Raw genomic sequence first — 20395 nt, forward strand, 5'->3', positions numbered from 1 at the left:
TCACCCACAGCCCAGCCCTCCCCTGGGAAGGCAGTGTGTGCTCAGCACACAGGATGGCAGTGCCATCCCAACTCCTGACCCAGTCTATGTGACACATCTCATCTTGGAAACAAATGCCTGGAATAAAATAATGCTAGAAAGCAATACCTAAAATAATAATCCTGCTAATCAGAATGAACTAATCGCAGCAGAGGCATGCAATAACCTATAGCTCAAATTCCAGCTGCCTCCATATAGTTGTGTACAGCTGTTCCAATGTGGAGCAGTAACTGTGGGTCATGGCTACAATAGTCCCTGCTGATAAACCATGTGACAAATTCTTTGACAGGTGCATGAGAACCATGAGTAAAAAATTGGTATCTCATAAAATGAACACTTTTGTGAGAAAATGAATGAGAAGATTTCTGCAGCAGATTATAGGATATAACGTGGAAGAGCTTTATTTCTTTGTGTTCCTCTGAATTACAGAGAACCCTCCACCATACAGGAGCCACACTATGGCTGGCTCTCACCCTACTGACCCTCTCCAGCCATGGGAGCTGTGTTTTCAGTCCCTGGTCATTTCAGGATGTAAATTGGTGATACTGGCAACAATGTGGCAAAGTAAAGTGAATCTTAATTTGCTGAGAGAGGTACAGAAATGAATAGAAGATATGTCACTACTACACTAATGGCTTTAGATTCACACAAGCTTTAAATTTGTAAACCTGGCCAGAATGTAAACCAAATTTAGTATAATCCAAACAACACAAATGAACTTCACTAAATGCATCTGCATTAAAGCAAATTTATTCTAAGAGGGGCTGCACAGCATAAAGTTCTAAAATGACAGCAACATGACTCATTCCTATACTGATTAAGTAGTTATTAAATGCAGTTTTTCAGAGCCTGATATTAAGCTGTTTCAATGTAAAATCCCATTAACTGTATAACACACTACCATTAAATTGCTCTGCCATCCTAAGATGTAAATGGTTTCTAAGAGCTTTCAACACATGTATTATTTAAAACCTGAAGTGCTAATACAAGGTGGCAGATAATGCCCAAATCTATGATTTCTAAGCTCACTTCCCACTGCATTTAAATACAGATTTTGCAGTCTTTATTAAGTTAGTCATAGTAGCTTAATCCCAGATCCTGTTTGCTTTACCCCAGTGAGATAACATCAACTGTGGGTCTCTGATTTGTACCAGTGTAACTAAATCACAATCTGAGACAATAAGTAAAATAACTCAGCATTTCAAAGACAAACCTACTCTCATTCTTACATGAGCAATGAATTTAAACTGAAAGCTTTACTTTTAAAGATTCAGCATTAAGACAAAAATAAAATTCCACCTTCAAGGAGGAGCTGCAAACCTAGAGTCCATTTCATTTCCAGTGAAACTGCTTCTCCATTTATTTTAATAAGAATTCATTTGCAAAAAACCCTAAATTTAGATTATTAACTCCCCTACCATTTTCTGCAAAAGCATACATGAAATGTAGTGTCTTTCAAAAAATAAACCAACTTACAGGTTGTCTTTTTGGCAGTACTGGCAGAGGTGCTGGTGAAGGTGGAGGAATGGCACGTGGCTTGGGTACAGTCAAATTAAATTCCTTTGGCTGAGTGACTCTCGAAGTCTTGACAGTGGTGGAACGATTACTTAATTTATCTGTGAGCTTTTCAATCAGTTGCTGCACTTTTGGCTGCCACCTTCAAATAAAGCCAGATTTTTCAATTTTATTTTGTTTTTCTCTTTTATACAAACTTACAAACAGTAGATGATGTTGGCATTGGTGCAAATTCTGTAATGCTTTCTGCCATTCAATTTTATTAAAACTAACCTATGAATCTGTACTCAGGATTTAGCTACACTGTGTTATTTCACCTCTTGACAGATGCTGTCCACCCAGATTACTAGTGGTGAAATAGCCACAGTTTTTATGGAATAAACAACTATCTGGCCAGTTGGTTTGGTGGCAGGGCCAGATTAGGGGTCAGAAAAGGAGCTGCTATAGGCTAATTGCACACTTGACATACTTAGATGAAGAGACTGACTATGAGCAGGGGTCTGAGTGCTGCCACATGTACCAACAGAGCACATGCAGATCAATCTTAGAGCATAGGCAGTTCTAACAGAAAAAACAGAAAGATCCAAGGAGTTTGGTGAATTATCAAATGAGCCCTCAGTGAGCCCTGAGGGCAGCCAAAAAGACTTTGATTTCTGTAGCTTTGGGCTTGTATCAAGGTTCAGACTTCTTCTAAGGACTGACAGGAAGATGCAGATTAAAGGTAGAACACAAACAGGATATTACAGTCTAATTACAGTGGCAGCTTCAAGCCAGTTGTTCTTCCTCTGTATATGTTATATCCTTATATATTACACATGCAATGGAGCTTCCCCAGAGCTTAAAAAGCAGATGACAATGAAAACTTACAGTAAATTGTTTATATGACTGTTATACTCTGTTACTGTCATTACAGGGTGAGGCTTGCAAGTAACTTATGCAAGTAATGAAGCCCCACTAAAATAAATAAGACTCTTTATATTAACCTCTCTGATATTAGAAAGAGGAACACAAAGACACATTTAAAAGAATTGCAGCCACTGAACTGACTAAATTCATCACTGCATCCTCAGACCCCTGAAGGATGTTTCAAACCCAGTAACCAAATCTAGTCTTGAACATTCTTGTATAACTTACATTTGCCACTTCCAGGCAAAACATGGGTTCAATTACACTGAGTGTAACTGACTGTGAAGGGCAGCTCCATTAAACTTGGTACTAATGAAACAAGCAGTGGCCTAAGCCTCAGCCTGCATGAATGTGTTTGTGCAAGAGCTCTGTGGGTATGGATGCACATCTCCATACCTCTCTATCTGTAGCTTTATACTACTCTAAACATTTATTATAACCAGAATCACTACAATAGAATATTTTGGATCAAATTCCGACTTCAGATATATCCCTGTGGTCCCTGTAGAACTCAGTGGAATTCAGAGTAGTGCAAGCCAAATATATGTTATATATTTGCTAAAGTGCTAATAAGCTAGACAGAGTGAAAGGATTATTCTAGGGACTTTGATGTGACAGAACCAGATGAAAAACTCCTTCTCAGCTGATACTGTTCATAGCATGTTTTTGTCTAACATTTTTTTGCCATCATCTGGGTTAATCTATACTGCATTGAGAAGGATGTGTGGTTGCAGCCACACTGGTGTAATTTATCTGTTCTGGGTAAAAATGACAGTAAAAAGTGACCCAGTAGGCTGCAGAGCTACTATTTTTCCACATGAAAAAGTTCCAGTTTGGCAAGGGTACAGTTGCTACCATATCACCACCTAACCAATGAGTTGATGAACCTCAGAGCATTTAAGCTGTTTAATGATGCTGCAACTGTGTAAATAAATAATAACTTTAAAATACTTGCTTATATGTTTATCTGATTTGCTCAGAAAGGATTTTATGACCATCAGTACAAACAAATCTGTGCATAAAGCCAAAATCAGGGAAGTAAAACATTTTTTAAAATAGTTAATGTCATACAGATGTTGAAGTGACTGATGAAGCATAACTCTAAGATAAGTTGAACCTTCTACTTTACTTTTTTTCAGAATATAATGTTTTATCTATTCAGGGGCATTAGGAAGCAAATGTAAAACAGTTGTGAAAGGACTTTTCTGAGAGAGAACCTTGCCTCTGGGTAAGTAAAAGGGATTGCTACAGACTTGTGTCGACAAGGAGGGCTCTGAGTGACTTCAATAGGAGAAACACTAACAGAAATGTGAGCTTTCAGGGGAAGCTTTCCCCAGCTTTTAAACTTTGAGGTCACCAGAGGCTACTTAAACACTACTTACCTTAGCAGTGGATCAATCAAGTTCTCTTTCACATACACTGAATCATAGATGTGACTCCATTCATCTTTTATCCATGTGTTCAGGTGCAAGTCATTGAAGAAGAACCTAAGAAACTAATAATAAGTGGTTCCATTTAAATATGAATGTTGGAGACATGGTGTATATAAGACTACAGAAAGATAGTTGCTTTTACTACAAACACTGCTGAAGAACTTGCTTGTATTTGACCTTGTAATTACAAACACAGATGCTTGGTATTTTTAGGTTCTTATTAGCTGGTGGATAGTCCCGTGTCTTTTAGCTCTATTTTGTGAGACATGCATAGATACTAAAATTTTTTTTTGTGGCAAAACAAAAAATAAACTACAACATAGAGATGTGTTGATTCATCTTTAATTCACTTCAAACGTTGTGGAAAAAAAAAAAGGTTTTTGTTGTCTTATATATCAAGAGGTCTATTATCATTATAGTGCAAGGATTCCATACCACCAGAGTTTCATGCCTCCTCAGTGTTTCTCGTAGGGACACTCCTCTAAGCACTGACTCTTCCTGATCCTTATAGTGGTCATCTGACTCCTATTCCCATCAATCCACTCTTTTATAATGCTGTTCTTATTGGCTACAGGTGTGGCCTTCTCACAGTAGACCTGCTCCTAATCTTTGGTAATTGGTTCAGCTGCAACTCTTTAGGGGATATGATTACATTCTATACACCTTCATTTACCCATACTGTATCCCCCTACAGGTTTTATTCAAAATTAATTACTACTGGAAAACACTGATTTTAGTAGAAATTTACAGTAGAGTTTCAGAGTCTACTATACCCAAGTGGACTTCTGATTATCTAGAACTAGAAGATCCATGAAGCCAAGAAATATGTCAGGCCAGACACTGCACCTCAATAATTTCAATTCTTTTCAGCTCCCTGGGAACTGGGCAGAGATAATTGGTGAAAACTATACTAAATGCTATACAATGTGGCTTTTTCTCTTATTGAAATATAATTAATTGGCATATTCCCATTAAAAGAAAAGACTGAAATTTGGCACACATACATTATAGGGGTCTAAATGCTGGAGAAATAACAACTAACATTTGAACTTTTGTTTGCCACTCCAGTTCACCAGAAGGTCAAAAGCCTTTCTTTAAATCTTGAAGTATTCAAATGGCCTTTTGAAACACTCTTGAAAAATGGCACTCAGATTCAGCCTGCATCATTTACAGCAATGTAAATTCCAAACTTGAACCTTACCTCTTCCATTAAAATTATTGGAAATGAAAGTACAAGTATGGTGCTGAAATAATCACAGTAAAAGCAAAAAGGTCCAGTAAATAATTTTGACATTATGACACATACTGGGAACCAGTGCCCTGTCACTTTGAGAAGCTTCAAATGGAGACTTGCAGAGCTTATTAGATGAGACTTGGCATGAGCCCCACCTTAAGTTGTTTTACACAGAGCCATGGAATTTTTTGTATTGAGTTTTTAGTTCTGCAGAACTACCAGGGAGCTTCTTAATTCAAATGTGGTGCCAGGCCCAAGGTGCCTCAGAACTTTGTGAATAATTCAGCTCCAAACAACTCAGTTTTGACTCAAGGTGTTTGCTGCAGATGTTCAACAGATCTAGAAAACCTGCTACTTGAAATCCATAGTCTTGATGGGACCATTTCCAAGGAATTAACCTTTAAATTTAGCCATATTTTAATCTTCTGTGCTTTTGGTAGTCAAAAGACTGATCAGCACTGCAGGACTAAATGAATATTACCCCCTTGGATTTCCATTCTTGTCTTGAAACTGCTCCCTAATTTTGCAGGTGTCAGCTTATCAACACACCATCCAAAAGAAGTTCTTTCATCCCTAAAAGCTTGATTATAAACTAAGTGTTGAATTGTGAAGAAGTTGGGTTTTTGATGCTTCCAGGTTCTGTGGTGTTTATGGTGAGGGATGCAATTCATCCCATTGGTCTAGAAAGACATTCATTGTCCTTACAAAGGATCTTCCACTGTAGCACATGCATATTGGATTTCATTTGTCACCTAACAGTAATTTGTACCTCTGCAATGTGTAAATACAGTGCCAAAAGTCTAGACTGAATTCCTGCCTTCCACCAGAAAGGATGCACGGTGTAGACACTACTTCTACCAGTGATTGTAACAAAATTGCACATGCAGTTAGCCCAGCAGTTGGTGTGATTACAGTGAACATATCCCCTACCACAGCACTGATCTCATGGGAAGCCCTGACTATACATGAAGTTTATAAAAACCCATGGAGACAAGTGTGCATACAGGGACTATAATACAGTATTGATCATGAGCTAAGACACTTAACATATTACAGACCCTGAGGTTTGAGCTGGTTTCAAATTTCTAGGTATTAAGAGAGCTCACAGAAATAGATGCACTACAGGTGGTGACATGTAAATATTCCAGTTTTTTTTTCACTAGCTTCCATTAAGCTGAACTCCTCTGTGTCCTGTTCTACAGCCCAGTCCATCCTCAAAGGCTTCAGTCAGTTTTCCACTACAGTGCCATGTGAAACCACACCTCTGAATTGCTGTTTCAGCTCTCACTGACTCTCTGCCATATTTGCTGTAACTATCTTTTACAAAGCAACTCAACTAACTTTTCAAGGCAGATGAAACTATAATAAAGGCACCCAATGATTTCTAGCTGCTGTATTTAACAGCTGGCTTTTACAGCTTGAGGCTTCCTATAGCAGCTCCAGTCCTGTACTGGTTACTAACACTTCCCCCAAAATTAAAACAAATAGGTAATTATGTGATTGATAAATGCTATTATGTACTCCTGAGGTATAGAGAATGGTTAACTGTGTAATCAGATATCAACACTGTGATGTATATTTTTGTACTGTCTTAGTCACAGTCCTCAGAGAAATACTACAGGAAGGATATGCCACAATATGCATCATACTAGAGAATTCTTGGAACACAGCCCTGGAATGGTCATCCAGGCACTGAAGGGATTGCAAATGGCAATCTAGGATGACTGGACATCATTTCTGACCAGAGTGTGCCTGAATCAAAGTCCACAATCTTAGTATGGATAATCCCTATCACAGATGGTGGTAAGACAAAAGAAACATTTCTGTTTTGTGAACTGAATTACTAGGAAAAATCCCTAATATTTTTGTTTTGTCTTGGGCCACATGTGACACAGGAGGAAAACCCAATATCAGCAGTCATTGCTTTTAAAGCAACAGAATGAGGCTTCTCTCAGATTTCTGTTTGGATGTCACCAGGCTCTGTCTCCTTAGCAAAGTCACTGGTAGTCATTTGGTAACAGCATTATTCTGCTTACTCCTCTGTCTTGAACATTCCAAAACTTTCACTACTCAGACAGCATGATAATGAAGAACCATTTCCCTTCTGGAAGTGATGGAATTACACCAGCAATGAATTGTACCCATGTTTATATTTAATGTATATTCTGGCTGTAGTAACACAAGTGTGTCTAATTAAAGACTGTTTTGTAATGCACTTTTACAGGTGGGCTGAATTAACACCTTACTTTTGAGAATTTGAACTTAATATTCTTAACACACTTTTACACAGTGGGATCATACAGATTTCTAGAGAACAAATAAAAAATGGGAAACTTCCTCATCTGGTATTATCTTTACATCCATGTAGGCATTTGCAAAGCTGAAATGCTTACATTCACAATATAAGGTTTTGAATCTTGAGTTAAGGAATTAACTTCAGGAAACAGCATGTTCTGTTTCTCCACACAGATCAGCCACTGCCTGAAAACATTATTCACCCAACTTAGACTGGTTTTACCCTCCATCCACCATGAGGCTGATCATGTCATGCTATTCCTACCTCATTTTAAATTCTATTACAGTGCCCAGTTCTTATGTAGTGATATTCCTTTGATGATCTCAGTAACGTAGAACTGCTTTTAGAAGAAATCAGAACATGAAGCAGAAAAAACAGGTTCTTAACTGCTACAAAGAAAACCTTTGTATTTTGTATTTTTTACAAGACAATTCAGAAATTACAAAGCTGTTTACTTCAACTTTTTATTTCAATGGTGTATTTTCTCTAACACACAAACCCTTAAACTTTAAAATAAATGTAGAAGAATAGCATGTAGAATAATAGAATACAAAAATAGATTTGAGCCAGCAATGGCTAATTTCTTAAAAGGATAATCACACTAAAGTTACAAGAATGGGTTTTATCCCATGGTTCTGTAATACCATAAAATTTTTTTGCATGTATTCTTAATATTATGGAATGAGAGCTTGTGATTTGCTGTTCAAGCAGATGAACATGTGTAAGTGAGGTAGCATTGTTATTCTGCCTAAGTGAAAATATTTGAACATTCATCAAACACAGGGAAAGACTGTGACTTTGAGTTGAAGGGATTCCACCATAGAGGTCTTCAAGAGAAAGGTCTTAAATCTCCCATAGGTTGACATCATTCACCTGGAGACTATTCATTCATTTGAGTGAGGTTTATCTGCATGATGAAGAAAATTCCACTCATCCTGTGATGTGCTAAATTTATTTTTAATTGAAGTAAATCTGTCCTATATAAATATATGTGAATGTTTTTTCAGTGTCCTAACTGAACTCAGACACAATAGTCATCAGGCAAAACCTAGAGGTCAGCATCCTGAAGGAGGTTCCCAAATTTCTGATAACTTTTGTTGCTAAGGCTGCAGATCTGCCTTCTGCTCTTTCGTCTCTGTTGCTGGGGGGACAAAATGCTGCTTCTAAGCCCTCTGCTGCAGGTGCATTAATTTAATCTAGCATCACTTTGGAGACAAAGAAACTGTTCTAATACAAGAAAAAGGAAATCTAGGTACCATGGTGATGAGGATCTAGAAAGATACTTAAGCAAACCAAGTCACACCTGCTACAATGATAGCAGGTGCACAACATTGGAATATGCAGCACTTCCCTATCAGAAAAGAGTTATTCCAGACAAGGAAAGAGGCATTATCTAAACTAGAACATCAGGGCACTGATGCTTAAGCCACATAAAGCTAGATGAATGGAATCAACAAGAGGTAATTGGCATGATGTGGGAAAATTGTGTTGCTAGCTGAATGAGCTCAAGATGCATCCAATCCAGTAGCTCCTGGCTAAGATGTTTACCAAAGAAGGGCCTGGGAGAGCATTTTAGACAGAGTGATTTGTCTGTCTACCAGATTATGATAATTCTTCCAGCCACTCCTCTGTTCTTTTTAACTGTTAATGAAATATATAATTTTTGTCTCTGAATGGAATTAATAATAAGCATTCCATAGTAAGTCCATCCAAAACCAGACAATTTAACCTAGTCTGTCCCTATTGCAAAGCAACTCTACTCATTAAAGAGACACTGGCATCCACATGAACATTCAAAGTAATCACTATAAGGATAAACCTTAGCCTTTTGAGTATTAATTATTAAAATTTGCCTATCTCTTTAATTCCATCTTCGTTATTCAAACAGTGTGTTTGGGCTATGCTTTGAAACATCTGGATAATCAAAGGTTACAGATGCTGTGTCACCAGTGATTTAATTTTTAGCCCATTTTCCTGAGAAAACAGGGCTTATGAGAAAGCACTGCTGCTCAGTTTATCCCTCTGCTCCTCTGTACAACATAGCTTTTAAGATAATTAGCACTTTGTTTTTGAAAGAGAAGCAGAAGATAATTATATTTCTACAGTTACAATAAGAAATAGCAAAAAATAGTGGAGGAAACCTCAAATTCATTACTTCAGAAAAGGACAGGGAAGCAGAATATTTTTGTCCCACTTTTTATTTGGCAGCAGTGGTTTGGTCAGTTGCACATTGTCCTAGGGCAGTTGGTACATGCATAGCTCCAAGCCAGCCAGTGTTTTTTTGGGAAGGAGAAAAAGTGATGGAAGCACCATAGGCTTGATAATGAAAGGGGCAGTGGATTGTTCAAGGGAAGGAAAAACACTAAACATCAGGAACTGCAAGTTTCAATAGATTCATTGCATATGGAAAAAAACATCTCCTGTCTAAAGTTTCCCAATTTAAAAACTTGATTTTGAAGAAATAATGTGAGCAGAGAAATAATGAAGAAGAAAGAAAAAGAAATAATGTGAGCAGAGGCAAGAGTGAGTGTGCAACTTAGGACAATTGTAAATGACATAAACTGTAAATTATGTAATTATTTGACCTTCTCAGATTATATGAAATACATTTAAATTGATCTTTGACTGAATATAAGAATCCCCCTGTAAGTAAAGAAATTGAAGGGTTTTTTGGTAAAAAATACTAATTTAATTTCTGAATTTTAACAGAAAATAACAGTAATTTCTCAATTTAATTTATTCTCAAAGTTGAGAAAAGTCATCTGATTATTCAAGCGCAATGAAGAGATAATTATTTTTTAAAAATGTTTTGTACCTGTTGCATTTTTGCAGTGTCCAAGGATTTCACAATTCTGCTGAAGTGCTGAAGACCAATTTCTTCTAGTTGAAAAGTAGCTAGATAACAGATAACTATCAAAAGATACATACATTTAAAATACAGCAGGCGATTCTAATAAACCTATGCTCAATTCTAATAAACTTATACTATACCTAATAATCCTATACTCAATATACTCTGTGATTTAGTCTGTTACCTAAATTTTAAACAGTTTTGATAGTGAATTTTTCAACATACTCTGGTTTTAATGTTTTCAGAGAGGATAGCTCTTACTTTTCAGTTACAAATTCATAGTTTACGATACATAACAATGTTATAGATAACAAAAAATTCAAACATAAAATTTAATAGTTCTAGTATTTACTTTGCTTTTTTTTTCCAAGCGACCATATTTCCTAAAATGTTGTAACCTTTGTTTTTATTCTGAATTGGAATAAAATTAAGTTTTTAAATTGTGAAATTTCAAACCTGAATCTTGCACCCTCTATGGCAAGTACACACTTCAATGATCTTAGAGGTCTTTTCCAACATAAATGATTTATGATTCTATTCTATGATACAGGAAGAGGCACAGTCAGTACTGTGAAATTTTAGTAGACCTGTAAAGTTCATGGGCTCCTGTATCAGCTTTCATTTGTCCCCACTCACTTTGATCAATCAGGTTTCACTTACAGGGCAGTGTTTTAGCTGCCACCAAACTGTGATGGTAAAATCAGGAAATTCTGGCCAATGTGCTGCAGCCAGCTCAGTGTATCTTTAGGCTTCAATCTCTTGTGCTTTAGTTCAGCAACATATTTAATCAGTCTTAGCAGAATATACATTTATCTCCTACAAGCTTTATTAAATTCAAATCTGCTCACACATAGCAACAGCCTTTATAAGCAGCTTTGATCATTTAAGTGTCAATGCAGCTTGGCAAAGGGAATCACAAGCAGCTTAAAAAAATGTAAGCCAATGACCTTAGACTCTCAACTTGTTGATAAAGGAAAATTTTCTGTTCCTACCCTCTGCCTATGATTAATGGAAGCTTTTGAGTGGACCAGTCCTGACAATCCAATTATAGCATCACTCAGCTTAAAGGTATAATTTATGTGCCCCAGACAATGAAAAACATGGCTCTGGAGAAATGGAGACAATGAAGCATTACCATTCAGAATAAACTCCATACACTAATAATTTCATCCTTGACAGTGCAGGCTCCCTTTTGTTTGTTGTTTGATTTAGATTTCTGTATTTTTCCAGATTGTGACAGAAGTGACCAGAATTGTAATAAAAATTTAGTAGCTTTTAAAACATAAATTGTAGATATATTTATATTAGATACATTTCTTTGTATTTTTCAACCACTTTGAATTAAACTGACTTTTAAATATACCCACAAAGATTCAGAACTTATCTGACTTAGAGAAGCAGTGACAGAGGTATTTGGGATTCCAATTTATTTGGGGACTTGATAGATCAACCTCAGCATATATGTATTAAATAAATAGCAGAAAATATTTTTAAAATTAATTTTTCATGTACTTCTCAATACCTAAAATAACTTTGGGAGTAGTAACTACTCTAATTAACTGGATAGATACTATAAGATATAGTTGTATCAGAACTGATTCTACCCAAGTAACTAATAAAATGAAAATAATTGACCTCACTCCTGGAGATAGATGGTAGTATCTTAAGTTACTTATGTCATTGTGATGGTCAGTAATGAAGAAACCCACACATGGATAGAGACAATTGTGTCTGGAACTGTGAGATGTGCTGTGATCCTCAGCACACAGAGCTTTGTTACACATTTTTGTGTCTGAATGGCAGAGGTTGCATAGAAGAGAATAAAGGGAAATCATTGAAGGATGGCTAAATGTCCAAGATGCTTCTTCCTATTTTCCAACTGCATCTTACTCTTCTTAGGTAAAATTCCAGTTAACATCTGTAAGATTTCAGACTAAATAACAATTTCAGGTTTTGGACTTCCCATTCATTAGGGCATTAGAAAAGGTCCTGTACTTCACACTGCACTAAACACAATGAAAGTGCTTCCAATGTAATATAATACCAAGACTTATACTAGTAAAATTATATTTTTTGAAATGTTGTGGTAAACACATTGGGTATTGTAAAGACAACTTACCTATATAGAGATTACGCTCAGAAATGGGGCAGTATCTCCCATCCTGAACATAAAAGGCATTCACCACCACATCCAATATGGATTTATATTCTGTGCATCCTGCTACTGTATCCAATACAAATTTTTCTTCTGTCACATTAAGAGTCTATAAAGATACAAATTTAATAATGATTAATGTGTTCTGGAAAGCAAATAGTTGTGTGCAAAAAGTACAATTATTTTGAAGTAACTGGAAAACATGAACAATGAACATCAGTGCCTTTGATAGGGCTGCTGCCCTTCTAATACTATCAAATAAGGGCAGTCCTAGCAAACTAATGGCCCTTGTTAAGTAAAATGTAACTTTCTCCAATGTTAAGTGTTCATTTTACCTGCTGACATAAGCATTGAGTTAAATGACTTTCATGTGTGAAAGTTAGCAATTGATGCAAAGAAAATCTGAAGTCTCTGAGCTATGAGCAATGATGAACTTAATCAACAGTATGAGAAAGTTTCAGTTTCAGGGAAGGTTTCCCTCAGGAAACCTCTTCTTTGTGGGTGAAGTCTGTGCTACTTAGGGAGACAGTAAACTGAGGGGAGAAGCGAGGCAGAGATTATGGAAAAGACTCTTAACTGCTACTGAGACCCAACTTTGGAGAACATGACTGATTTAAGCTAAACCAGTAAATTCCAGGATTCTTTTTAATGCAGACTGTTTCTTATCCAGCTAATGCTCCTGGTCACTTGTAATGCTCATGCAGTATCCCAAGAGAACAGGAGAGTGGGATGGTCCCTTCCTTCTGGATCCTACCCCATAAACCCTTTAAAAAGTCTGAATGCTCCTCAACTTTACAGAGAGTTTCAATCACAATAAATAACCTATGCAGTATCTGCTACTATATGAGATAAACTTCTAGGAGGAGCCACCTTTAAACATTGCAATAAAATCTGAGGCCCAGTTTGTTATTACAGGAATTGAAAACGGCCAGTCGAGCTATGACAAAAGGACAAACAATAATGATCCTTTGATTTAAGGAGGTTACATAAGAAGCCAAGAAAAAAGGCTAAGTGCATCTTCTGAAAAGGTGTAGTCATTGTTTGATGGGTGATCTCTCCCAGAGCTCAGAGGTGTGGGAACAATGGAACTGCAGTAATGTATCAGATGAGATGTTCACCTTGCCTGGTAGGCTGTTACCCTCTTCATTACTGTATTTCCCTAATGTGATTAATTTCTACTTTATGGGTGTTATTAGAGGCAGCTGGATGGAACTCTGTGAGTTTTCTGATGAGTGACACTATACAGGGCTTTGAGATCAAGCAAATATAAGGCAAAACTTTAAAATTACCATTTTAGTATTTAAATGTAAAAAATTATGCAGAAGAATTCAAAGTGTGTTTTCTCAGGTTGTCATTCAGACCAAGCATAATTTTTTTTCACTACTCCTGTTCAAAACCCAGATTTGATTCCTTTAATTTGTGCATCGTCACCAGGAAAAATTAGGAAAGAGGCTGAAAAAAATTTTAAAATATGAAAAAAAAAAGAAAAAAAAAGAAGGAAAGTATGAACTCCGTCTTGCTAAGCGCTGAGGATTCTTGTGAGGCACACAGTTCATTCCAAATACACCTTTTATGGATGAAGATTTAGGTAACAAAGAAAACTCATAAATCTAAGCCCCTATTAAATGATGAAAGACATATATAATACATACATACATATATATATATGTATATATAATATTTGATATGAAATCTCTAAGAATATTTGATATGAGATCTCTTAAGAATTTACTAAAAAAGGCAAAAGCAAACCCGAATAACTAAATGGCAAAGTCAGGATGTAGTTCCAGTGAAAACAGGATTGTGACATTTTGAATCTAAAACAATTGCTCCCTTGAGCAAATGGTGTTATTTATGAAGAAATTGCAGAAAATAGAAGCTCTGTTAATAAACAGAAAGTCCATGATAAAACTGGTCAAGCTTGTTGGAAACAAGCCTAACAGAAACTCTCTCAACTATCTCTGCTAGAAAGCTAAAATTGCAGTTGTTTTCAAGATCTTTATTAGATTAGAATCTCTGCATTCACGTTCTGTGTGATTTGATATGAAGTGCTATGGCAAACCTGGCTTTTCAAATACACTTTGCAGAGGTGGCCAAAAGTAGACAAACAAGTAACAACAGGACACCACTTGTGCCCAAATCATCTCCTGTACAGTGGAGGCTACAGCATAAAAATACAATTGCCTGTCTACATTTACCCTACTTTGCTGCTCTGAGTTAACAACTCAGTCAGAAGTGTTAGGATGAACACAGAAATTCTTACTCTTGCTTACACCTTGAGCAAGAATGAACAAAACCACTACATGGCCTTGAGACAAGCAAGAGGGTGACAGAAGGGCAGCCTGGGGACAGCTGTGCCCCACAGCACCAGCACTGACTGGCAGTCCTGGGGACCACAGGGTAAAATGTCTTGTCATGAAACATGATCAGCTGAATCTGCTTTCAGCCACAGAAGGTACCAAATGTTCTGTTTCTACATGTAAAAATTGAGACTAGTAGAGCAGCCTGCAGCTGTGTCACCCAAGGAAGTGATCTCATCCCTACTCAACTAAACAAGACTGGGCAGGAGGAGGACTTGGATAGGAAATCCCAAAGGTGAGCCAGGTGTTGGTTAAGCCCTGCAGATAATCTAGTGAATCAAAACCTGAGCCAGTGCTTTCAACCAGTTAGAATACTCAATAGAAAAGTGCATTGTGTCCTCTACAAATTTCATCAAGGGCATTTACAGTTTATCTGTATATCTGAAATAATAATGGCTTTGGGAAAGTAATGTGTTGGGTAGGTGTAATTTCTAGCACTAATTCCTAAATTAATTCTTTCTGTGGGGCTTTGTGCTGAGCTTTATGTCAGTGAGATGTATTTCACAGAAGGTCAAGTGATCCTGAAATGGTACAGTATGACAGATTGTATATTTATAGCACCTTTTGTATGAGGTTTTCAAAACACTTCACTAGCATTAATTGTATTTAATGAGATTGCTTTTGGCTAACATAATTTTGTACATGCAGGAACTGTGGCATGGAGCAGGTAAGAGATTTGCTTCAAGCAACACAGTAAGTCATTGGTGCCAACAAGAATTAATAAACACTAATTTATTCTGTCCATCAAAGCAACTTTTTACCTTTTTACACTTTAATCACATATTTTCTGAAACAACTAGCAGCTAGCTAAGTTTGCAAGTATGTCTGAGCCCTTCAGTGTAAGGAAGGCCAGATAATTTACAGGTGAAAGTAACACATGCAGTGATCATCTTCTGTTCATTGAATATTAAAAATATCAGAAGACAAAACAGATACAAATATCTGACAGTATTCTCTCTATGCCATTAAAATTCAGCTTTTTCTGATTACTAAGTGTTTAAGTTGTTAAAAAAACCCGATTCTGTCTGAATTTATCCTGAATGTTGCTGGGAAGAAAATGTGATTCTTGTCTAATTATATGCTGATTGGTTTTACTTCCCTCTTTTGGGAAGACCCTAACACCTGTAGCCTGCTTCCATGGATGTGTTTTTCCTGCTCTCTGGCACAAAGCTGTAGCTGGGAATCAGTCAAATTTCCTCAAGGAGAGAAGAGACTGGGTAAGAAGGGCTTTGAACACAAACAACTTCCAGCATGGGTTAATACAAGAAATAGCATGAATTAACTGGAGAAATATCTGCAAAAGGGAAGCTTTTCTGCTGTGGATGTATCATAATAAGGCTGGTTACAGTGGGACCTGTGTGAAGGGGCCAGAGAGATCAGAAAAGGAGAGAAAGAAAAGCTCTTCTCTCTGGAGTGAAAAAAGGAAAAAAATATCAGCCATGCTCTGTTTGAGACTTCTCAGGCTAAGGACATAATTTAGGTGAAACAAATATTTTAGAAAGGAGATAATATTTGATGAAAAGATAAAATAGCTTTCACCTCCTGAGAGAACTGTGCAATAGTATGTAGTGAACTTGTCTTCTTCTAGGAAGAACGTGCACATTTTGCAGATACAGCCTGATTAGTTTAGAGTGCTTCAGTTATCAGTGCTAGTCCTCTCCAAGGGTCTAATCAAAATGCTGTAAAAATCAAAGAAAATATTCCTACTGACGTCACCAGGGTTTGAATCAGTCACCAGAACCCAGTCTTCTTTCTCTCTGAAGTCAGTGGGAAAAACCCCTGGGATCTTTGGATTTAAGTAGGAGAATATCCTGCTTCTACTATTCACCATCTATGTTACTGTCACAAGCTAGTATTTTTCATCTAGAGCAGACAATGCTGACCAATGCTGTATTAAGAGGTATACAAGAAACATTTTCCCTTGTACTTAATATTAAATCCCAGAACACTTCAGAAAACTCAAATTCCATCATTTCCTTAGAAAGATCCTAATCTGCATTTATGTCAGTAACTAAAAATACAAATTGGACTTCTATAATTTAGTAGGATTTTTTATTGCACCAAATCTATCATTTTTGCATTACATTGTCTTCATATTTAAATCTATGACTTTTGACATTTAAGGATTTTACTCCCAATTGAGTAAAATCAGTTGAGTGGGCATGTGTGAGACACAGCTGAACCAGCAGAAACGAGAACTATGGAGAGTTGTGCCAAATCACACCATGTTCTTGTGAAATGGGAAGCTCATAAACATATCTTGCTATCAGCATGAGGGATAAAGGAGCAGAACAGTGAATTTGGGGTGGCAGTTCTGGTTTTACAGAAATAAGCTCTTCTGTAGCTGGGATGTATGGAGGAAGGTCACTGTGATGGGTCTGATCCTGCAGCTCTGATTGAAGCAGATAATCCCACTGAAAATGAAGGGAGTTATGTGCATAGAGAAAGGCACAGACATTGCATGGTAACTCCTGTGTTAAAATCTGTCTCTTGTTATCATAGACAAAGCTTGATTCTGACAGTCACAAGGATGAACAATACCTGGCATGCTTCAGTTAGGTACAAAATTTAATCTTTTTTCAAAATGAACAGATGCAATCCAGTCCTATAAAAGGTCTGATGGAATGATATCCTTATGTACACCATGCACTGGATGAAAGACCACCTTTGGATATGGATAATTTTTGATAGATTTAAGTGAAGAATTCTTAATAAAAAGAAGGGGGTTTAGTACACAGAAATGAAAATATTATCTGGATAGCATCAGTCTGATAAAAGGAGCATTAAAAAGCATTTAGGAAGATAAACAAGGAGAAGTAATCTGGCCATTGAAATGAAGAACAACAGGAACAGATGTAAATTTGAATGTGAATATATAATAATTTAAAGATCTGAGACAGACTTAGGAATTTTTTTAAGTTAATGTGTTATTCAGGATAATTCAAATTGAATTCTGTTTTAATAGCAACAAGGTCACAACATTGAAGTAAAAGCATTTAACTGGACTTATTTGTTTTTAGGAGGTTTGAGGGAATGATTCTTTGGGATTGAAGGCAAGGGTTTGTTTGCTGCAATTAGGAATCATCCATCACATTGCTAATGAATCTGTGGTTTTATTGAAAATATTTGCAATGAAAAACAAGTCCAATATTATGTAAGAAACATTGTAAAGTACAATAAACATGAAGACTGTAAATAACTAAATTACAACTCAAAGTTCCTGGAAGAACATAAAGTCTGATCACTCACTGAGAACAATAAACAGAAATTCCTTTTATGGTCTAAAGTTTACATGTAGCAGAAATAAAATATATGGAGTTTTACACCTCTAGACTGATTTTGATCATAACATTCTAATTAGAGGAAACTGTGTTATTAATCTCCCATTATTCAATAATTAAAAATCCTTCCATATTTTATCTCTTTTTCTCTAAAACAAAAGGATGATAATCAGTGAGTTTTCCTAACTCCACTTTTATACAGAAGCCTGAACTAGGAGTTGGAAGATAGGAACTGAGATTTGGATGTGTCTTTCTTGCTTCCTGCGTGGCCTTGTAGAGATCATGTTCTCTCCTGACACCTTGGTTTTAAACACTGACAGCTCCCTGGCACTCAGCAATTTGTTTTTGCATTTTCATCACACCAAAAGAACATTCTATCTTTACACATGCAGTGGTTCAGACAGCCCTGAACTTCTGTCCCAGTAACAGTTTACCTTGCTTTAACCTCACTTTCTTTTTTTTGGCACTAATTTTCTGATTTCCTATTTGTATATTGAAACACTGAGTGGCTGCAAAATGCAATGAGTGAAAAATGTATCTCAGTGGTTATTTGATGTGGTATCTTCTTGATCTACCTCAATGACAAAAATGCAGGGCAAGATGGGTGCTTTTCTCAAGCAGCACACAGGGATTAGGTGTGCAGCGATGGCTGCTGTAAATGGGCTGTGTAAAGCTAAATCCCACATACAGCCAGGAAAAAAACCTCTGGAGAGCAGAATCTAATGCCATCGTTTCCTACAAATAAACTGCTTTTCTCATGTACACCAAGGTATGTACAAGGTAATGCTGCTAACTTTGGGATATACTCAGAAGCAGAGTGTACAGCCAAGTGCTTTCCAAAGGGATTTCTGTCTCAAAGCTTGAAACAAGATTTCCTACACTGAGAGAATATGCTCAGGTGGAACAAGCATTTGAATAAAATTATAAAGGTGCATTAAGAAGTTAAAATAATAATAATAATAATAATCAAGAGGTTGATTCTGCTTCTGCTGAAGTTAAGGGGTAACCTCCCACGTTATTTAAGAGGAACAAGTTGAAAGCAGCTCACATGGCCTCATACATGTAACTGATTTTTGACAGGAAGTTGTCATTTTTTCAAGTTTTTACCTAACTATTTGGAAATATTGAGTAGTTTCAAACCAAATACAGGGAAACAGCTGGGGATGCATTTTCAAAGTGGCACACAGGGGTCAGCAGTGCTTTACAAACTTTGGCCTTTTGGTTTTCTTATGAAAAATCCATGCACATTTTGCCAAGTGAAAAATAGCCATTTGCATGTGTTTTGTGTGAATTCAAACAAACTGTAGCAGTGAACTCCCCTGAAGATTCTGTGTGCCCTTACCATAGCCAGTCCAGGGCAAGCAGAGCTTTCACTGCCATACAGGACAGGCCTTGCTGGCTCAGCGTGGGAGCTCAAACTGAGAGGAGAGATCCTGTCTCACTTATCTTCTCTGTGGCATCTGCCTCTTGTAGGCTTCAGTTTGAAAAGAGAGAGGGAGAGAGTTCTCATTTGATTGAGGTACAGTAGAGATTGGAACTGAATGGGCAAGAACTTTGAGGTGAGCAGAACAATACCAAAGAGGTGAGCAGGACTTGCTGCACAGGGACAATAGTACTGGAATCAACCCCTTGAAGAGATGGAACTGGGACAGGTTAAATAAAGACACCTGGGCAAGTAAACTTGAGGGCAAGAGAACAGACAGGGATAGAAAAATGATGGATCATAGAACAGAACTCAGTTTATCCTTCTCTGCCATCCACTCAATATTTGGCCAGCAGAGTATTCAAACCTCTATAGTAAAGAGCCATTGTGCACTGTCAAAATATAAACATTTCTACATAGTTTTTATGAAAGACAAAAATTTACTATTTCACATAATCATGTATTTTGATTTTTGTTTTAATTATTTACATAACCTAATGTGCATCTAGAAATTAAAAATAAAATCTTGCTGAAGATTGACTGTGCTCTGAACTGTTGTCACCTTTGCAGGAGCAGAGTGAAACCAAAGAAATCTGTTGGATTTTGATCAGAATATTCAACAATGACTGATTGTATACTTACTAAAGATACAATATGGAAATCTATTAATTCCTTCTTACTATTATTTGCAAAGCAAGTATATTTTCAACCAGATGGCTTCAACTCAATTTATTTCTTGCCTCTTTCTTTTTCTTATACATTCATACTGTAAAGTTCTTCACTTTAAAATATAATTGTTTGCCCACTTTCACTTCTTTTCCTGTGTCTCAGTTCACCAGCTATTTTTATGGCTTTAATTTGCAAGGATTCCCACAAGAATGGTCTCCTGCAGTTGGTAAATG

General features: G+C 36.7%; 1 protein-coding gene across 1 annotated transcript in view; it reads right to left on the reverse strand.

The window, feature by feature from the left end:
- The window catches only part of CFAP99 (cilia and flagella associated protein 99), a 54599-nt gene that overhangs the window by 28205 nt on the left and 5999 nt on the right, over positions 1–20395 (reverse strand). The window contains exons 3-6 of the mRNA XM_054633430.2: positions 12394–12538; positions 10239–10333; positions 3843–3955; positions 1516–1696 (exon numbers count right to left, since the gene is read on the reverse strand). Coding sequence (XP_054489405.2) covers positions 1516–1696; positions 3843–3955; positions 10239–10333; positions 12394–12538 — 534 coding nt within the window. The remainder of the gene's footprint in view (positions 1–1515; positions 1697–3842; positions 3956–10238; positions 10334–12393; positions 12539–20395) is intronic.

Source organism: Agelaius phoeniceus, chromosome 4 (genome assembly GCF_051311805.1).
Source record: "Agelaius phoeniceus isolate bAgePho1 chromosome 4, bAgePho1.hap1, whole genome shotgun sequence".
Taxonomy (NCBI): Eukaryota; Metazoa; Chordata; class Aves; order Passeriformes; family Icteridae; genus Agelaius; species Agelaius phoeniceus.